This window comes from Cucurbita moschata, unplaced genomic scaffold (assembly GCF_002738365.1).
Source record: "Cucurbita moschata cultivar Rifu unplaced genomic scaffold, Cmos_1.0 Cmo_Scf00007, whole genome shotgun sequence".
NCBI lineage: Eukaryota > Viridiplantae > Streptophyta > Magnoliopsida > Cucurbitales > Cucurbitaceae > Cucurbita > Cucurbita moschata.
This window is the reverse complement of record NW_019268523.1, coordinates 3,677,692-3,697,165: the sequence shown is the minus strand read 5'-3', so window position 1 is coordinate 3,697,165 and position 19,474 is coordinate 3,677,692. Positions and strand designations below refer to the sequence as shown.

Sequence of the window (19,474 nt, the reverse complement as noted above, 5' to 3'; positions counted from 1 at the left end):
ATTTAATAGGTAAAAAAAAAAAAAAAAAAAGAGTAAATTTGTAGGTAGAAGGCTACCATAGAAGGATGGTTGTTAGTAACTTAAAATGAGAGGGAAAGTTAAATAAAAAATAACATTAATTGGAAGTTTGTTTGTTTTGACTTTAATTAATAAAACAAAACTAATTACATTAAAATAAAAGGGTAAGTAGGTAATTTGGTATTTAATATATTAATTTTTAAAATCACAATATAGCATAGACATGCAAAAGTTTTCTGAATAGAAAAATGAATATTTAAAATTAGAGGTATTAGAAAAACTTAAAAATAAAGGGCAATGAGAGGAATTAAGTGAAAATAGAAGGGCATATCCGTAAATGAAGGAAATGGAAAAGGGTGATTATGAAAATAACTAATTGGAGGACAGGCAATCACAGGGTTTTGGCGGGTTCCTGAGGCTGATTTTTTAGCTGAAATCTTAGCTCCTTCTCACCTTATTAATGGCTTTTAATTCCACTTTTACATTCTTTTTACTGCTCATCTACGCCACCACCGCCGCCGTCGCGATCCCTTTCATCATTTTTCTTCTCCTGACGAACACTGAGAGCCAACTCCGAGCATAGGAGGACCCCAATTTCTCTCTTTCTTCTGCGTCACTGAAGATTCCCCCTGTTCTTTCTTCCAACCGAAGCACTTGCAGATCCGCAGCTTAGTCGAGGTATCTATGAACATTTCCTTACTAACCCCAATTAATTTAAGTTTCCAAATGTGCTAATAATGTTAACTAATCAGTATTTAATCCTATTCGTGTTACCTCTTTTTCTGCATTTGGCGTTTTCTCCACTCTGTAATTTTCTAACATTTCGTGTTGGAATTTTTGGCATCTGGGTCTTCTCCTTCTGGTGGGGTTTCTGGTGACGTTTCATTGAAGAGAAATGAAGTGTTTCCTTTAGCCTCTATTGAGTTTAAACTCTCTCTTGTTGTTACTTACAGTGCATTTTCCTTTTTCTTTTTCCAGATTTGGTTGGACAGATGGTTTGGGAATCTGTTTTTCCCTCTGTTCTTGTCAGTCTTCTTGTTCTGGGTTTCAGTGCCCGAGCGGCATTTTTTTGAATGGGGCAGTTTTCAAGATCAAGGCCTTGTCCGATCCGGGGGTTTTCTACTGGGTGTTTTGAATTTTGTTCGTAAAATTTGGCGTTTCTGACGAATTTGTGTCTCCTCCAAGAAGGTATGTGTAGAATTGTCATCTGTTTCTGTAATCTTTCGCTTTTCCCCTTCCCCTTTCTTTTATGCAGTTTTATTCTTCTTGTTTTCCCTTTTGAATTCCTCATTAACGGTCCAATCCTCCCAGTAGCCATTGAACTCAAGTCCATTGGGAGAGCAATTGAATTGTGTTTTAGAAACATGTAATCTGGGTTGAAGATGATTGAGCTGAATCTCTAGTGTTTTTCTCCATTTCTTGGTCAAATTTTGCTTTTAAAGTTCGGATGTTCTGTTTTTTGTGTGCTTGTTTCTCCCTAACCTAATAACGTTGTTGTCATCTAATTTCTTCCACTGCTGTTCTCAATGTTGCTGGTTTGACCTTTTGATGTAATCTACAAACAGTCCTACTGTAAATTTCAATTTCCAGTTTAGGTATCTAGTCTCCCTGCTGGAATTGTTGACCCAAGAAGTTGATTATGTGCATTGGGATTGATAATTTTCATCAAATAAGTTCGAATTTATCAATATTGACGAGTTATATTGTTCAGCATTATCCAATTTCTTGAGTCTCCTCTGCATGTACTTCCAATCCCTTTCTGAATGCACATTCTTTTCTGGACTTCAACGTTTAAGTTGTATCAGTGGACCTGCTGTTTTTTCTGCTTAAACTGCTCAAATTATATATAATCTGACAAGCCCCTTGATTTGATAGTGGTGATGGGAAACTAATGTATTGCCAATTAGGAATCACGACCCTCTCCAATGGTATGATATTGCCCCATATACTACTGTATGTGGGACTCCTCTCACCAACAATCCTCCCCTCAAACAAAGTATAACATAGAGCCTCTCCTGAGGGGCCTATGGAGCCCTCGAACAACCTCCCCTTAATTGAGATGCGACTCCTTTCTCTGGAGCCCTCGAACAAAGTACACTATTTGTTCGACACTTTAGTCACTTTTTGACTATACCTTTGAGGCTCACAACTTCTTTGTTCAACATTTGAGGATTTTATTGGCATGGCTAAGTTAAGGACATGACTCTAATACCATGTTAGGAATCACGACCCTCCACAGTGGTATGATATTTGTCCACTTTGAGCATAAGCTCTCGTGACTTTGCTTTTGGTTTCTCCCAAAAGGCCTCATACCAATGGAACATATTCTTTACTTATAAACTCATGATCATCCCCTTAATTAGCCGATGTGGGACTACCACCAACAATCCTCAAAATTGCCTACATTATTTAGTACCTTAGGCTTTTGACAGCTTATCCAATGAGTTGTTCTGCCTTCTTGTTGAATTTTAAATGGTCACTTTCCTTCCCCGTGTTCAGAATGTTAAATATTGCTCCTTGAAAGTGATGATGATTCAAAAGCCTCTTCCAGACATTGAGAGTTTTCCTCATGTATTATGTTAATTCCAAAAGGCTGCTTATGAAGATAACAATGTGATCACTTTCCTATTTAGTTCACAGAAAATCACTAATTTCTGGGATTTAACAACATTGAGAATTTAGTTTTATTCAAATTAAATTTTATACTTATGTCAGAAAGAATAAGACTAAGCTATTGTTGAAATGGAATCTTGTGCAGTGGATGATTGCGATATTACATAGAAATGTCAAGGATTGCTAAGTGGAAGCTTGAGAAGACAAAAGTAAAGGTGGTCTTCAGGCTTCAATTTTATGCCACACATGTAAGTCAACCTATTTCATTACCGGACATCGTCCATATTTACTTTTCTTTCCTTTCTAGGTCTCCTGTGCTTTCGATTTTAATATTGTTTGCGTCACGACGAGACCAAACATATTTCTCATGTATTGACGAAACATATAAAATATAAAAGAATGAGGATGCTAATATTCGATTTTCAATTAGTGATGTCAATCATGCGTATGAACTAATCTTTAGGAGCTCAGCTCTGGTAGAGTGGGTATGACCAAGTAAAATTGTGTTATATGTTTATGGAAAAAACAAAAGACAACATGTTTTTCAGGTATGTGGTGATTCACGAGATGATATTGCTAGAAACCACGATCTCCACAATGGTATGATATTGTCCACTTTGAGCATAAACTCTCGTGGCTTTGCTTTTGGTTTCCCCAAAAGGTCTCATACCAATGGAGATGTATTCCTTACTTATAACCCTATGATCATCCTCTTAGTTAGTCAGTGTGGGACTCCCTCTCAAGAATCCTCAACAATCCTCCCCTCGAACAAAGTACACCATATAGCCTCCCTTGAGGCCTATGGAGCTCTCGCATAACCTCACCTTAATTGAGGCTCAACTCCTTCTTTGGAGTCCTCGAACAAAGTATACTCTTTGTTCGATACTTGAGTCACTTTTGACTAAACCTTCGAGGCTCACAACTTCTTTGTTCGACATTTGAGGATTCTATTGACATAGCTAAGTTAAAGGCATGATTCTGATACCATGTTAGAACCCACAACCTCCACAATGGTATGATATTGTTCACTTTGAGCATAAACTCTTATGGCTTTGCTTTTGGTTTTTCGCAAAAGGCCTCGTACCAATGAAGATGTATTCCTTACTTATAAACCCATGATCATCCTCTTAGTTAGCCAATTTGAGACTCCCTCCTAACAATCTTTTCAGACTTTGGTGGTAGGCATGCGGGTATTTGTTAAGAATATGGATTCCTGAAGTTCATTGAATTATTCGGTTTTATGCCTGCATTTCCAGTAGTTTGTTTCTTGTTCCCAAAAAAAAAAAAAAAGCTCTGCATTTCACTGAAGCTTAAACTCTTTCATTTGAAATCTTTTTTACTTCTCTTTCTTTCTTCATTGTCTGAAGTTCTCAACTTACTGGTAATACAGTTTACTTTTATTTTGACATGGGTTTTGCATACGGAAAATGCCAACAATCTTTTTATGCAACGACTGAATCTTGTTGTCTCCTGCTCGATTCAGATTCCACAATTGGGATGGGACAAACTGTTTATATCTTTTTTTCCTGCTGATTCTGGGAAGGCAACAGCAAAGACAACTAAAGCAAACGTGAGAAATGGAGCTTGCAAATGGGCTGATCCTATCTATGAAACAGCTAGACTTCTTCAAGACACTAGAACAAAGAAATATGATGATAAGCTCTATAAACTCGTGGTGGCCATGGTAGTATTCCTATCAATTCTTTTATCATTTTCTCTTCTCAATTTGTTTTTGAACTTCTCTAGCAGTTTCTGAACAATTTCTCTATCCTATTTTTGGGCCAAATCCCAATAATTCTAGGGCTCATCTCGTTCAAGCATCCTTGGGGAGGCCAACATCAATCTTGCTGACTATGCTGATGCGTTGAAGCCTTCAGCTGTTGATTTGCCTCTTAATGGATGTGAATCTGGAACTATTTTACATGTAAGAATTTGGAAAGGCTCGACATTCCTAACATGGAGCTCAAAGCTCTTGTCCATATTCTATCTCTTTCTCACTTGTTTTCCATATTTGCGTTGGCCTAATTTATAATTCAAGTGTAACATATTGTTCAATCATATTCAATTGCAGGTTACTGTACAGCTGCTTACGTCTAAAACCGGTTTCAGGTACTACTTCAAATGAAACTTTCATAATCTGTCATATATCCTGTTAACATTTATATCATTCTTTTTAGGGAGTTTGAGCAGCAAAGGGAGCTCAGGGAGAGGGGGCTGCAGACATTCTCCGATCAAAATAGTCATGGTGAATCTCCTAGTGGAAAAGTGTCACTAACCGATGATTCAGTGAATAATCATTCAAATAAGGTTTTCTTATCATTTGTTTACTTAATTATGTTGTTTTGGAATATAAAATCATGGCCTATGGTTTTTTGTAGTTATTATCTTCTGGGGTTAACTACAAAAACATTTGTACTTGGGATATTTCAAAGAGATCCTTGTGATATTAAATCGGTTTATAGGAAGAACAACCCCAACTGTTGAAATGAAGAATGATGGAAATATAACATTTAATAAACTGAAAAAGGACTTGTTGGCTATCTTTCATTAGACGACGTTCGCTGCTTGTACATTACTATTAAGAGATCGAAATTGAGGGAGACCAAAGAACCTTTCTCATCTCCTGTTGTCTTTGTATTCTTCTCCTTTAGCTTGGGCTTGCCTGTATGTATATTTCAAATTTTAGTGAAATTGTTCTGCTACTTACAAAAACTTTTCTCCCCTGTGCCTCCCATCCTGCTTCCACCTTGGCTGATACAGGTCAATGCAAGAATCAGGTCCAAAGAAGTATGTAATGAACTCCCTTTACATGAAGATGAGGTTGGGCAAAAAGAAGAGTATGCAGATTCAGCAACTGGCTTTGACGTCTCTTCCAATACTTCAGAAAGTTTATATGCTGAGAAACATGATGTGCATGAAGTTGACAGCATAAAGAGCACAGTATCTGGTGATCTAGGTGGACTTTCTATTGGCCAAAGTCCTGGGTCAGAGAAAGGATACCAGGTTGATCATCAATATTCAGTGCAGGGGTCCAATAATTGGGCTCATAACTGGGGTTCTGACTTTGCTGCTCATGGTGAACTGGCTACTGCATATAAAGAAAACAACAGACTTAGAGAAAGCTTGGAAGTAGCCGAGTCCTCAATTGTTGGGCTGAAGCTAGAGGTAAGCTCTTTGCAAAGCCATGTTGATGAAATGGGTGTCGAATCGCAGAAAATTGCTTGGCAGCTTGCTACTGAGGCTGCTTCAGGTAAAGAACTGACAGAAGAAGTTTCAGTATTGAAATCCGAGTGTTTAAAGTTTAGAGATGAGCTTGAGAGGTTAAAAAATTTGCAATCAAGTCTATCAGAATCTAGAAAAGAAATCATAGAGACCGACCAGGATCACGTCCGACAAAAGTTGGAGCCACAATATTTAAAGGGTCTCTTAACAATGGAGGAAAAGATTAGAGATCTGCTAAACAAGGTTCACTTTGGATGTCAAGATAGAGACGTTCGGTTTCTTCTAGCTGACTTGGAGGCCTTACTCTGCTTTCTACAAGATTTCAGAGAACGAATGGAACAGGAAATTTCAAGCGTCAAAGCGAACCAAAATGAGATCAGTAAATTGAACTCCCCAACTAGTCAGATATTGGCATCAGGAACCGGGTTCGATTCAGACATTTACCATACTGATAGCATGCTTCATTGTCTTATACCAGGTCTGATGTCCTACGAACCCAATTCTATAGACGCCTTCAGTTCAATGAAAGGGAAAATTTTTGAACTTCTAAGGGAGTTGGACGAGTCAAAGGCAAAACAGGTGAGTCTTGCACAGAAAATGGACCAGATGGAATGCTACTATGAAGCTTTTATTCATGAACTTGAGGAAAATCAGAGACAGATGATTGGAGAGCTGCAGAATCTCAGAAATGAGCATGCAACATGTATATATACTATCACGGCTTCGAAGGATGAGATCGAAGCACTGCATCACGAAATGAGTAACCAGTTAATGAAGTTTGCTGAAGAGAAGAAGAGTTTGGATTCCATCAATAAGGAACTTGAAAGGAGGGCTACTTGTGCCGAGACAGCTATGAAAAGGGCACGCTTAAATTACTCGATTGCTGCAAACCAGCTACAGAAGGACCTTGATCTACTATCTGGCCAGGTCATGTCCATGTTCGAAACGAATGAGAACCTCATTAAGCATGCAGTTACTGGTTCTTTACTTCCAAGCAGTCAGGAATTCTCTGAAATAGGTTGGAACCCGAAAATCGAATTGGAGGAATTTTCTAATGACAAACTCTTGCCGTGTCAAAATCATGAAGTAGGGGTAAAGAAATATCATTTAAGTGGAGGTATTTTCTCTGAGGATTTGAAAAGATCTCTCTACTTGCAGGAAGGGTTGTATCAAAAGGTTGAAGATGAAGTCTTTGAAGTGCATTTGGTTAACATATACCTGGACGTATTTTCGAAGACGCTGCAAGAAACTTTGCTTGAAGGAAGTACTGGTTTCAAACTTATGAAAGAGAGAATGGATGAGATCAGTCAGCAGCTGGAACTATCAACCAAGTCCAAGGAATTATTGTTTCTTGAACTGCAAGCTTCATTGGAAGAAATCCGATCTCTAAAGGAACATAAGACTGCAATTGTTTCGAAGTACAACGAAATGGGATCGAAAACTGAAACTTTAGAAGAAAATTTATTGAATGTTACTCGTGAAAATTCCGTTCTTACCAAGAAAGTAACGGAATGTGAAGCGTTAGTGACAGAATATAGAAGTTTTGAGGAGAAGTATCAATCCTGTCTTTTGGAGAAGTTAGAGCTAGAAAATTCCATGATGGAGGAAAGCATTGAAAACAAAAATCTTCGGAATGAGGTTTCGTCTTTGCACGAAGAATTGAAAGCTCTTCGAGCTGAATTTGACTGCCTGGTTTCGGTGAGGGCGGATCTGCGTAGTACTGTTGATTTTTCTTATGATAAGTTGAATAATTTGTTGGCTTCCCATAACAAAAACTCGAACGATCTCTTTTCCGTAAGTGATTCTGTTTATGAAAACTTGGAGCCAACCAGCTTAGCAGGCTTGGTCTTGCAATTTGAAAATCTCCATCTTGATGCATGCAAGAAAGTTCTTCAGCTCATGAATGAGAACAAACATTTGATGGAAGAAAGAGATACGGCTCGAAACTCCTTAAGCAGAGCAGCATCAGAGAATCTGATCATGAAAGAGAATTTCGAACGTGCAAAACTAGATATGATCAACAAATTTGATAAGGCAAGTGAACTGATTGAAACGTTGCACGTTGCAATCGAAACTGTTTCTGAAAATATCAACAGAAGTGAAGCTGGAGATAAATTTACCGAACAGTATAAAGAACTTCTGTCTGTTCTCGATCGTGTGGAGGATGAACTGCAACAACTGATATCTAAAAACAATGGCCTTGAAAATGAGGTGGTGGCACTGAGGTCGGTAGATGAAGAACTCGGAAACTGTAAGTTAACCATCGAGGTGTTAACAAAGGAGAAAAAAGCTCTACTTGAGTCATCAATGAAGCTTAAGTTGGAGATGGATCGTTCAAAAGATGAATCGAAATCATTGTCTGATGAATTAACGATCGAGAAAAGTTTCAGAGATAGTTTAGAGAAAAGAATTAAAGATCTTGATGAGCAACTAAATGAGAAGAGTTGCAAGTTGCTAGATTTCGAGAAAATGATGTCCGAAGTTGGAAGTCTCAAGCAATCGATATTAGAGCTCAAGTCGGAGAAATCAAGAGTCGACAAACATTTAGTGCAGTCCGAGGAACTTCTTAAGCATCTTGACCAAGAGAATTCTTCCTTGGTTTGTTTGGAAAGTCAACTGTCTGAAATGCATGAATTTTCAATAGCTGCAGATATTAGCTTAGTTTTCACAAGATCTCAGTATCATGAACAGCTTGAAATTCTTTCCCAGAAATATCTGTTATCAGAAAGAGACCTTTTTGCTCTTAAGGAAAAGTATCTCGGTGTAGAGACTGCTCTTAATCATTGTTTGGTCAATGAAGCACTCCAAGCTGAAGAGAATGCTAGATTGTCGATGAATCTCGACTCCCTAAAAACGGAGTTGGATGCCTTTGCTTCGAAAAACAAAACGCTTCTCGATGGAAACGAAAAACTAACAGCTCAGTCCGAGGAATTACGAAATTGGGCTGAACTTTTGGAGGTTACAGCTGATGCTGATAGAAGTAATCATGCTCAAGAGATTGAAAAACTGGGGAAAATGTTGAGGACTTGTGAAACAAAGATTGATGATTTGTTGCTTTGTAAGGAAGAATTGGAAGTAAGTTTGTTGGTTGTCCGGTCGAAATTGGATGAACAGCATGCTCATGTGATCTTGCTCCAAGGTATGAGCGATCAGATGGTAATCTTGCAAAATAAGTGTAATGATCTAACCCAGAAGCTTTCTGAACAAATATTGAAAACTGAAGAGTTCAAAAACCTGTCTACTCACTTGAAGGAGATGAAAGACAAGGCCGATGCGGAGTGCCTCCAACTTCGTGAAAAGAAAGAGAACGACGGACCATCGAACGCCATGCAAGAGTCTCTCAGAATTGCGTTTATTAAAGAACAATATGAAACAAAGGTGCAGGAATTGAAGCATCAGCTGTGTGTGTCCAAGAAGCACAGTGAGGAAATGCTGTGGAAATTACAAGATGCAATCAATGAAGTTGAAAATAGGAAAAAATCTGAAGTTTCTCATATAAAAAGAAATGAAGAACTGGGAAAGAAGATCTTGGAGTTGGAAGGTTACTTGAATGAAGCTCTCTCCAAAAAGCGGGAAGTCGAGAAGGCGTATGATTTGATGAAGGCCGAAAAAGAATGCTCTGCTATCAGTCTTGAATGCTGCAAGGAAGAAAAACAAGAACTTGAAGCTTCTTTAAAGAAATGTAATGATGATAAACTAAAGTTTTCAATGGAACTGAACTTAATGAAAGATTTACTGGAGAGTTACAAGTTTCAGACAAGCCTGCACAAGGAAGGCAGTGATGGAAAATGCACACACCAAGATAATGCAGCTCCTTGTGAAGACGTTGAATGCATAAGATCAGTTTCAGCTAATGAGACCAATGATTCACATGCTTTCCTTAATGGTCAAGGGCAACCCGAGCAGGTATATGATGTCATTGTCGAATCGACCGTACTTTGCTTTGTTTCTCGACATAAACTGATTATCTGAAATGACTGTTGTTATGCAACTCTTACCACCACTCTCATTTTCGTGTCAATGGCAGGATGTTCTGGTGTCGAGAAGTGTCGATGAACTTCAAGACATCTCTCCTGAGAATCAAGAGGACTCGCGACATGAGGAGACGAAGCATTTGGGTCTGGTAAATGATAACTTCAGAGCTCAAAGCTTGAAATTTAGTATGGACCATCTAAATGAGGAGGTTAGTAAGCCATATTGGAGAAAGAAAATCGATGCTTCTCCATTCGACTTATCGTATCATGTTTAGTTTAATAGCGCCTGGACTGTTAGTAGGGAGATACTGAGATATGAACTCAAACAAGTTCATTTTCGGATGTTTTTATATTCATCTCTTGTATTCTGCTTGCAGTTGGAAAGATTGAAAAACGAAAACTCGCTTGCTCACGAAGATCGTCCTTCTGAATCTGAGTTTCCTGGTTTAGAACATCAACTGATGCAGTTACACAAGGTAATCCATAAATTTATCAACTTTCGATGTGTAAATCAACACGTTCAACACGTTTACACATGTGCTTATTTTTTCAGGTGAACGAAGAACTAGGAAGCATATTCCCCTTGTTCAAGGAATTTTCGAGCCGTGGCAATTCATTAGAAAGGGTACTAGCTTTAGAAATCGAGCTTGCCGAAGCGTTGCAGGCAAAAAAGAAACCAAGCACGCATTTTCAAAGGTACATCATCCAGTACAACCATGGCCAATTGTTTAGATTGTTTGAAGTTGAACTATTCTAATGGTTTCAACAAAATTTTGGTCTGTTGTCCAGTTCTTTCTTAAAGCAACACAGCGACGAAGAAGCGATATTCCGAAGCTTTAGCGACATCAACGAGCTAATCAAAGACATGTTAGATCTAAAGGGAAAGTACACAACTGTAGAGACTGAACTGAGAGAGATGCATGACCGTTACTCACAATTAAGCCTTCAGTTTGCAGAGGTTGAAGGGGAGAGACAGAAGCTCATGATGACTGTCAAGAACGTCCGAGCATCCAGGAAACTTCTAAACGCCAATAATCGACCCTCGTGGTCATCCCGGGGGGAGCATTCTCCTTCATAGCTTCTTGGCTTCCTAGAGTGGTCTCTTTCACAAGTTGTTGAAATTATATTTCAGGTCAAATATGTCAACAAAGGCCTCATCTTTGACCTTCTGCATCATAGCTCCAAGAACGATGTCAACAGACAATACCGTCTCCAGGGACCGAACCGCTACGAGCATAGAGTCATCTGCACAAGTGAAAATGCAACAGTTTTGTGTAAATAAGAAGAAAGCTTCTGCAACTATTCATTCACCAGTGGGTAGAGAGTATTATCAAGTATAGATATTCTCTTCTATTTAAATGTAATTTTTTTCTGTACAGTAAATGAAATACCTTCCAAGAGAAAGCAATGAAACCATGTCACTTTTCTCCCATCTTCTTAGTGGGCCTAGCCCATGGATGGGGAGTCACAAACGGGCTTATTGGGCTCAGGGATACCACTGCAATGTTATTTTTGGCAGGCCCATTAGGCCCCAAGATAAAGTGGACTTTTTGTTATTTTAATTTCTATTTAGAAAGTGATTAATGATAATAATGTAAAATGGTGTATTACAAGATTAGGTTAAATTACATTTTTAATTTTTATATTTTGTCAATTGCGTCCATTTATTTTGGTTGGTGAATAATTATGGTAATCAGAGAATAATATTGAGTTTAACAAGAATTTGACAGCATTTTTTCCACATCTTTTACTAAATCACATAACTGTACCTATCGGACGAAGAGGAGTCGAATCGAAATGTCTGTGGACGACATGTCGTTCTTCTAAATTCCCATTTACACCACAAAACAGTTTCCGATCACAAAACACTCCGCCGTCGACGCCCTCGCCGCCGTATGTAAAACTCTCGGAAGAAATTTCAGGAACTGTATAATCTTCTCCTTCTTCGCTTTCAATCGAGTCGATCTCCTCATTTCCTTCGTCCTCTTCGATGAACTGGAGATCCTGATTATCGACGCCCGGTACTGGTGACGGTACGAGATTGAGAATGAGACGGCCATTTTCGCGGTGCGATTCCATGGACTGATGATTCCCGACTCTTTCGAGTTTCAAAATCAACCTTCTATCGGAGTAATATCTTGTTAAAATCCATGGCGACCGCGTTCGTTGCCCTGCCTGTGTAGCTAGAGAAGGAATTGGCGGTGGAAACTGCTTTTTCGGCACACATCGCTGATTTTGCTCGGTAAAACCGTGGAGATTGGTACAATTATGAGGACGATCGAAATAGGCGTGAGTTAATTTCTCTTCGGTTTCCTCCGTATTCTCAGTCAAGGAAACGCCGCTCTCAGTCCCAATCAAATCGTCCATTAACAAATTACAAGATCCAATCGAAGAAGAAGAAGAAGAAGGAGTCAACAGCTTTGAGGTAATAATGCCGATGCCAAAACTGCGAATGACGCGATCTTCCTTTTCTTGTCCAACTTCCTGATGTTCTTCTTGAGAAGAAATTAGCGCTTTGAGTCCAGAAATAGAAAACCGTACTGCTTCGACAACTGGACCTTGCTTTTGAATTGGCATTTGCATGGGGAACCTAAAACTGGATGCGTGGAGAAGGAAGCCGAAGAACGATGAAACGATTATCTTAAGCCTGCAAAACAAGTAGCGTTTGGTGGAGAAATAATCCATGGCGGATTGTTTGGTTCGTTTTATTGGAAACAGGGTTTTCCTTTTCCCTCCCAAACCCTAGCCATGGCGGGAATGAAATGAGTAACAAAAATCTCTAAAAATATACCTTCTTCACCTTCACTCGACAAGATTTTTAAGCGGTTAAAATAATTATAAAAATAACTTTAATTACCCACTTGTAAACAGATTATTCACACTCTGTTTGCTATTTATTTTATTTTTAAAAATATGGAGTAAAATGAAAATTTGGTGATATATATACAAGCCTTAAATACAATAAAACCTTTATTATTATTATTTTTTCAAAACAAAAAAAAAAATAATAATGATAATAAACAAAAGGTGTACACGTTGTGAAAAAGCGAAGCATGCGGTTGGGTTTTAGTGAACAGTACAACTCATATTTTGTTCCCATGCAGCATTCAAACTCAATATTCCGGGCCCACTTCCATTTTCCAATATATATATATTTTATTTCTCATTTTCAGATTTAAACCTTCTTAAATTATAACTATGATCGATTAAATTATTATTTTTATTAAAAATAATAATAATAATAATTAAAAACACTTAAATGAGAATTTGGGTGGCATTCCGAAAATTATGACATTAATTAAGGGAGAAAAGGAAGTTGGTTAGTTTTGGAGAGAAAAGAAGTGGGTGTGTCAAATTTCCCACCGCTACTTTCATCTTCTTTCCAATGAAACGGTTGTAATATATTTATATAATCATTCAAATAAATAATTATCTCCTTTCACTCTGCAGATATTTCTGGTTATTGCGACAGCTCTATTCCTGTCTGTTTCCTCGTTATACTTCACACTCTGTTCATCTCCCTCTCATTTCCACCTCATATATTAAAATCTATATGTTTGACTCTTTAATTCTTTATTAATTCTTTTTTAATGTTCAATGGATTTTGAATGGTTAATAAGGCCAATGATAAGGAAGGACTGACAATCTGGGATGGATGGATGGATGGATGGATGGATATAGATAGATAGCTGTACCCAATGCTCTGATGAATTGACTCATCCCTTTCAACCGAATCAGAGATGGAGAAAACCAAAAGATGGGGTCTTTAATTTGGAAATTGATATCTCTCTGCCCTTCATATTATTATTACTTTATTTTATAGGAGAACCAAACTAACTAACACTCTAAAAACCGGACCTAAACTCCCAAACACACCATAACTATTTCGCTTCAACTAAAATCCTATTCTCCACGCTGCTGCTGGCTGTGCTGCTGCTGCTGCTGCTGTTGTTGCTGACACATTTCATTACCCTCGAACACTCCTCAAGCTTCCTGCACCCACTTCCACTCCGAACATAAACGCTGCATCTCTGTCTCTTACGTTCTCATACTTACACCATTTTCCCCCTTCTTCACTCCCTCCCGCCTCCGTGCACTCCTCCTTCTTCTCCTCCTCATCGCCGTCCTCATCCAACTCCTGGTCGTCCATGGTCACCAGCTGTAGCATCAGGCGTCCATCGGATCTGTGGGCACGGAAGAACTCGTGGTGTTTCACTTTCTCCTCTGTCAGTATGAGCCGTCCATCGCCTGTGTACTGCCGTTTCATCACCCATGGTATGTGGGAACCCAGATTCTCAGTGCGAACCAATAACGGGATTGGTGGGGGATAGTTTTTCTGATCTTTCCTCCCCATCCACGACGTTTTGATGTCCCTCTTGCTATTTCCTCCCTCGGGGAAGCTCGCCAGGGGAGTTATGTCGGCTGCCGTGTCGTTGTCTTTTAAATCGACACAACTCTCCACGCCTATGTAATCATCGCTGTTGATATCGCTAGGGACAAGGGAGGATACCTTATTGCTCTGCATAGTGAATTGTTCAAATGGGGGATTTCAAATTTTCAATCAACAGAGAGAGAGAGAGAAGGGGGAGGGGTGATGGAAGGAATGGGGATGTGTTGTGAAGAAGTGGAGAAATGGGGGTATATATATATAGTAACAAAGGAAGGGCTCTCCGGTTTATATGAAGAAACGGATCCCTTGAAAAAATTTAAATGCGAGCCCAAAAGATGGGGGGAGTGAGTGAAATAAGTTAAGTAAAAATGTGTCATTGAATTGGAAGGACGGTAAATGCAATAAACAGGAATTTGAGGATTTTTGGTACTCAGGACACTTCGAAAGAGAGTTGAGGCTAGTTTTTCAACATTTGGAAGCGTACGTGGGCTACAAATTTGCACCACGTATTTGCTTCAATGTCGCAGAAACAATACAACTCACGCCCTCGCGCAATTCATAACGCCTTGTGCTTGCCATTAATTTTAAGCACCAAATTTTCAACTGCAACCTGAAATTCATCCTCCATTGAAGGAGATCTAGACGACGGGGAAGTTGAACTTTAAATTCCTAGTTTTGTCTTGTCCAAGGGATAATAAAATAAGATTTTAAGCGAATGATTCTTTATTTGAAAAAGAAGTTGATCGCAGAAAAAAGCGAAGTGAGATGAATAAAAAGGGGAGACATCTGTCGCCAAAGGAAGAAGATACTCGAAATTCAACACGAAGCAGTGGATCCGTTAGGATTTTTCTTCTTTTTTAATCTTTTCGAATCTGTATGATGATTATCCGATTAGGTAGTCGAAGTCTTAGGAGTTAATCGCGGGATGAATACAAATCATGCATAAATCTTGAATGAATCGAAACGGAGAGTGGAATTCGAAACAAGTTCGTGTGAAGACAGTGATATCTCAAAAACAATTGAAAAGAAAGTTAGAAGGCAAGGAAAAACTTACACGACGGCGAGGATGGAAGGTGGAAGTCATCGGCGGCAATGGAGAGCTTCCAGAACTCCGAAACGGCCTTTGATCTCCGCCTCTTCTTCAACATCTCTCTCTCTCTATATCTCTGGTTGAATTTGAGTGAAAGATAAAATGGCGACGTTTCTTCCGCGGTGGTTATCAAGGAGACACGCAATTTGAAATCAGTTATTTTTAATTATTTTCTTTTTAATATTTGCCGCGTTTTTTCTTGTTCGGTTTTCTTTTTTAGCATTTTCAAAAAATAAAAAGAAAACTAAAAAAAGGGATAAGAAGAAACTCAAGAAAAGAAATATCCAATGAGGAATTGATTCAAGGAGAGCTTGAAAGCAAAGCAAGACTTAGTATTCATAGAAATAAACATAACTCAACTTCCCGCTCACACAATCAAATTTCACTTCGAATCGAATTCCAAACTTCAACATCTTGATGCTCATGACGTTACATGATCAATATTTAAAATGAATGGAGAAGTGGGTAAAACCATATTATAGCAATCCTAGGAAATTAGATTGGTGTCATACAAATATTAATGATAAGAGATAAAACACCTAAAACCTAAAATGAATATTTTGATAATACAAAAAATAAATGATTTTAATTAATAATTAAAATTTCTTCCCTCTACATGTTTTTTGGACAAAGTTTATTTTTTATATTTGGTAGATTAAATCAAATGACATTCATCGCATAATTGTATCAATGAATCCATTTGAACCATCTATGAATAATTTGAAACAATTCACTTGATTTCATTAAAACCTAACTCAAAATTATCTAAATAATATCATAATCTTCTTCGAAGTATTCATCACAATCCAAAGGAAAATTGTTAGGTAAATCTAAAAGAACTAGGAAAAAATCACTCTTGCCCACAAAATTCAAACATAGAAGTTTTGAAAACATGTAAAAATCATCCATTTTTGTAACAAGATCTTGGAAAACTAAATTGATTCACTCCAGAAGTTTCAGAAAGTATTGAATTCAAAATTTTCAGAATAAAAAATCAACATAATGAGAAATAAATGATATAACCAAGCTATGACGTCAAACAACTCCTCAGGCTTACCCTGAGATTAAGCAATCTCAGAGGCAGCTGATCAAATGTTTGATTCTTACTCCACATTGCTAAACTAAAAAGCCTTGTAAATTCAAAACGTAAATGCCTTGCTAATCCAAAAGGCAAAGACATTCTGAATTCATAATTGTTCAGATATAAGTAATAGATGTAAAACTACTTTAACATTCTACTCAAAACCACGTCTCGACTAAACAAAACCTCAAGGACATTGACAAAATCAAGTTATCAACATAAATTTTTTTAATGCAGAAAGTAGGAAGCTATTCTGAGGACATAATAATCGATGCAAAATTCTAGCATTAGCTGAAGAGAAAATGTGCAACAAAAAACAAAAAACAAAAAAAAAAGAAAGAAAGAAAGAAAGAAACTAAGTTCTACAGGGTACAATAATCACTGATCACCTGGAAGCGATTTGATAATATCCGAATCACCTGGAAAAGAATAGAGCAGCAGGAGAATAGGTAATAAAACCCCTCATTGAAAAACAAGTATTAGGCAGCTGAAAGTTTTACATCATTCTCTTTTATATCTATACTTACAAATGTTTTGATTTAGTGCCAAATTTCTAAGTGTAGCATTCTGAACTTCGACCATAAAAGCTAGTTTTCTTATTAATCATATAACAAAAAAGTTTAATATATTTCAAAACTCAACACCAAACTGCATGTGTTCTCTCAAACCTTTGTCCGCAGAAATATTCACACACATAATAAAATTTGTATCAAGTTAAAAACCGGACACCTAACTGCGATCCTATCAAGTTTTTGTTTAAGAGTTTATACAAACTTCAAGAACTGAAAATTAGAGACCGTCCTAACAACATAAAAATGAAATTCGATAAACCAAATAATAAAATTTGTAGTACCTGGGTCAATGATGCTGAGGCAGGAGACGCGGTAATACTTGCCACAAGCAGTTCCAAGATCAACATTACCTAAATATACACCCAAATAACAAAAATAAATAAGACAGAAGAAACAAAAAAAATACTAAAAACGTACATAAAAATACATAGAAGGTAAAAGCAGACTGAACGAGCATACTAACACTAATTAATTGACAATTCTTCAAACAAGATGGACAAAAGGGATGGAAAAACTAGTGTTGTTGAGGCAAACCAGGTGCTCGCCTATGGTTAAGGGCAAGGCAACCTGAGGCCGTTGGGCCTTGTAAGCAGCTGGGGCAAGCGACTTCAATCCAGCACTCCCCCCACTAAACTTGTGGTTGCCCTGCGTCACCTTCCCCGTGGTTGAAGGCGCGCACATGATTCAATTAACGCTATTTCCTTTTCTTTCTTAGCATTATAACCAATGGAACTAAGTATAAGAGCCCACGATAAAAGGCCCAACAAAATAGGAAAAATCAAACTTACTCATCACTTGATTATTATTGGATAATTTTGACATTTGGATATTTTTACAATTTAGTATTAATTTTTAAAGCTTTGACATTTCATGACTATATTTATATAAATTTATGATCTCCATACTATTTATTTATTTATTTATTTATTTACTCATTGCACCTCACTTCACTCAGGCATCACCTATCACTTTGAGGCGATCAACCCGAGCCTTGAGCTGAGTTTTGTGCATTGACACATCCATATTATGAGTCAGAAGAACCAATTACTGCCAATGGAAGCAACCCACCTATTTTATTCAATAACTATATACCAAAGGTGAAAACAACTGTAGAAGACAATGGTAGCAAATCAATAAGAATGTATGAAACTAGCAAGGACGAACTACACATTGAATATCAAATTCGTTTATCCCGAACATGGAAACCCATTATGAGCACCCACCCATTACGTAATCGATCGAGTTACTCAAATATACAATCAAACAACATTTACAAACACAGCAAGTCCTTGTCCAGATATACAATAATCAACCTCCAATACGGAGTTGAGATGAAGACAGCCTGTCATTTCTTATACTACAAAAGTAAAAAACGAAACGCAATACAAGCAATGAGCGCAATTCTATCCCATATATCGGAAATCATGCATATGAAGCTCCAAATACAATAAAGCAGAAAAATCCTGCTTAAGCTCTACTATACTTACTTCCGTTATAGTGGTGAACCCCAATTTTGGCAAGCATTGCGTAGTATTCAATTTCGGATTTACGCAGAGGCGGGCAGTTGTTCGATAGAATAATAAGCTTTCCTGTAAACAGATCGAAAAACAGAAAAATGTCAAAAAAAAAAAGAAAAACGGAAATAAAATATAAATTCGAATAAACAAGGTTTCTTGGAAAGGGAAAACGACGGACGAAGACCTTTGGAGCTGCGGATAGTGCGAAGAACGGTTTTGTACCCCAGTGTGTACTTGCCGCTCTTCATCACAAGGGCGAGCCTGTTGTTAATGCTCTCATGAGTCTTCTTCTGCAATTACAACACCACAGATTATCAAAACCATTATCACTGAAGTAATTGGAAATGCAATATTTATGCACCGTCAGAGTAACACTTACAGTCTTCTTCGCCGGCGCCATTGTCGCTTCTCAAAAGGAGTACAAAATCCTTAAAGGGAAGATGAAACAGAAAGAATCAGAAATGAAAACAATCGAAGTCGTCGGATGTAATGAAAAAAAATAATAATAATAATTTGTGTCAAATTAGGGTTTGAAGCATACCTGCCCTAGCACGAAGTGGCGGGACTGGATTATTAGGGTTTATAATTTAAGGGTCACTTGCATGTCAATAAAATTGGGCTTTTTCCATGGCTTCATTGAAATATTAATGGGCCTTCTTTGATAATGGGCTTTCCTTTTTTATGGCCCATTCAACTGCTTTTAAGTTTCATTTAAACGACGTCGTATGAAGTCTGAAAAATCTCAAGACACAAGAACCTCCTTTTGCCCATACAGAGATTCCAACGAAGTGTGACAAAGCCACATTGAATATTTGGATGTGACACGATATAAACATAGTGACGTGTTATTTTAAAAAATGTAAGGATACGAACATGGCAGGAATTATTTATGTTAAAATATATACAGGTTCAACTTCTTAAGACTAAGGCAAATACCAATATGGCCTCAAGATTATCTAACAAAGAAGCAAAAATTGAACTAAAAAAATGTGTTGAA

General features: G+C 37.7%; 4 protein-coding genes across 7 annotated transcripts; 1 reads left to right on the top strand and 3 right to left on the bottom strand.

Annotated features, from left to right (window-relative positions):
- The first annotated feature begins 426 nt into the window (after nt 1-426).
- On the top strand, nt 427-11,457 carry LOC111444849 (centrosomal protein of 290 kDa-like). Of its 4 annotated transcripts, XM_023082932.1 has the most exons (13): nt 427-696; nt 997-1,206; nt 2,777-2,879; nt 4,115-4,315; nt 4,433-4,555; nt 4,703-4,740; nt 4,809-4,938; nt 5,392-9,659; nt 9,699-9,759; nt 9,881-10,036; nt 10,205-10,303; nt 10,381-10,523; nt 10,617-11,457. In XM_023082932.1, exons 3-13 carry the CDS (start codon nt 2,802-2,804, stop codon nt 10,903-10,905), a joined length of 5,586 nt encoding a protein of 1,861 aa, XP_022938700.1. In that variant the 5' UTR covers nt 427-696; nt 997-1,206; nt 2,777-2,801; the 3' UTR covers nt 10,906-11,457. The 4 variants fall into 4 exon arrangements, with proteins under 4 accessions (XP_022938700.1, XP_022938698.1, XP_022938699.1 ...); XM_023082930.1 differs by having other exon boundaries at nt 5,392-9,759; XM_023082931.1 differs by lacking the exon at nt 427-696 and adding an exon at nt 795-880 and having other exon boundaries at nt 5,392-9,759.
- On the bottom strand, nt 11,246-12,607 carry LOC111445156. Its single transcript, XM_023083394.1, has 2 exons — nt 11,597-12,607; nt 11,246-11,325 (listed from the first exon to the last, which is right to left on the bottom strand). Exons 1-2 carry the CDS (start codon nt 12,510-12,512, stop codon nt 11,246-11,248), a joined length of 996 nt encoding a protein of 331 aa, XP_022939162.1. The 5' UTR covers nt 12,513-12,607.
- Nucleotides 12,608-13,569: 962 nt separating this feature from the next.
- On the bottom strand, nt 13,570-15,499 carry LOC111445672. The gene is made up of 2 exons (XM_023084202.1): nt 15,272-15,499; nt 13,570-14,346 (listed from the first exon to the last, which is right to left on the bottom strand). The coding sequence occupies exons 1-2, from the start codon at nt 15,299-15,301 to the stop codon at nt 13,795-13,797; spliced, it is 582 nt and encodes a 193-aa protein (XP_022939970.1). The 5' UTR covers nt 15,302-15,499; the 3' UTR covers nt 13,570-13,794.
- A 1,085-nt stretch (nt 15,500-16,584) lies between these two features.
- Nucleotides 16,585-18,988, bottom strand: LOC111445673 (60S ribosomal protein L30-like). Its single transcript, XM_023084203.1, has 5 exons — nt 18,857-18,988; nt 18,662-18,767; nt 18,448-18,549; nt 17,242-17,310; nt 16,585-16,807 (listed from the first exon to the last, which is right to left on the bottom strand). The coding sequence occupies exons 1-5, from the start codon at nt 18,875-18,877 to the stop codon at nt 16,767-16,769; spliced, it is 339 nt and encodes a 112-aa protein (XP_022939971.1). The 5' UTR covers nt 18,878-18,988; the 3' UTR covers nt 16,585-16,766.
- Between the last annotated feature and the right edge of the window lie 486 nt (nt 18,989-19,474).

What these genes read in the sequence shown, in the direction of transcription:
- LOC111445156 (XM_023083394.1), bottom strand. Translation starts at nt 12,512, where the DNA reads ATGGATTATTTCTCCACCAAACGCTACTTGTTTTGCAGGCTTAAGATA. An exon ending in GACTCCTCTTCGTCCGATAG is followed by an intron (nt 11,326 to 11,596) that starts GTACAGTTATGT and finishes ATAACATTGCAG; the next exon opens with TGGTATCCCTGAGCCCAATA.
- LOC111445673 (XM_023084203.1), bottom strand. Translation starts at nt 18,877, where the DNA reads ATGGCGCCGGCGAAGAAGACT. An exon ending in CACTATCCGCAGCTCCAAAG is followed by an intron (nt 18,550 to 18,661) that starts GTCTTCGTCCGT and finishes ATCTGTTTACAG; the next exon opens with GAAAGCTTATTATTCTATCG. An exon ending in GGTTCACCACTATAACGGAA is followed by an intron (nt 17,311 to 18,447) that starts GTAAGTATAGTA and finishes GTGTATATTTAG; the next exon opens with GTAATGTTGATCTTGGAACT.
- LOC111445672 (XM_023084202.1), bottom strand. Translation starts at nt 15,301, where the DNA reads ATGACTTCCACCTTCCATCCTCGCCGTCGT. An exon ending in CCTTCCATCCTCGCCGTCGT is followed by an intron (nt 14,347 to 15,271) that starts GTAAGTTTTTCC and finishes TTCACTATGCAG; the next exon opens with AGCAATAAGGTATCCTCCCT.
- LOC111444849 (XM_023082930.1), top strand. Translation starts at nt 2,802, where the DNA reads ATGTCAAGGATTGCTAAGTGGAAGCTTGAGAAGACAAAAGTAAAGGTG. An exon ending in AACTGATGCAGTTACACAAG is followed by an intron (nt 10,304 to 10,380) that starts GTAATCCATAAA and finishes TTATTTTTTCAG; the next exon opens with GTGAACGAAGAACTAGGAAG. An exon ending in CCAAGCACGCATTTTCAAAG is followed by an intron (nt 10,524 to 10,616) that starts GTACATCATCCA and finishes TCTGTTGTCCAG; the next exon opens with TTCTTTCTTAAAGCAACACA.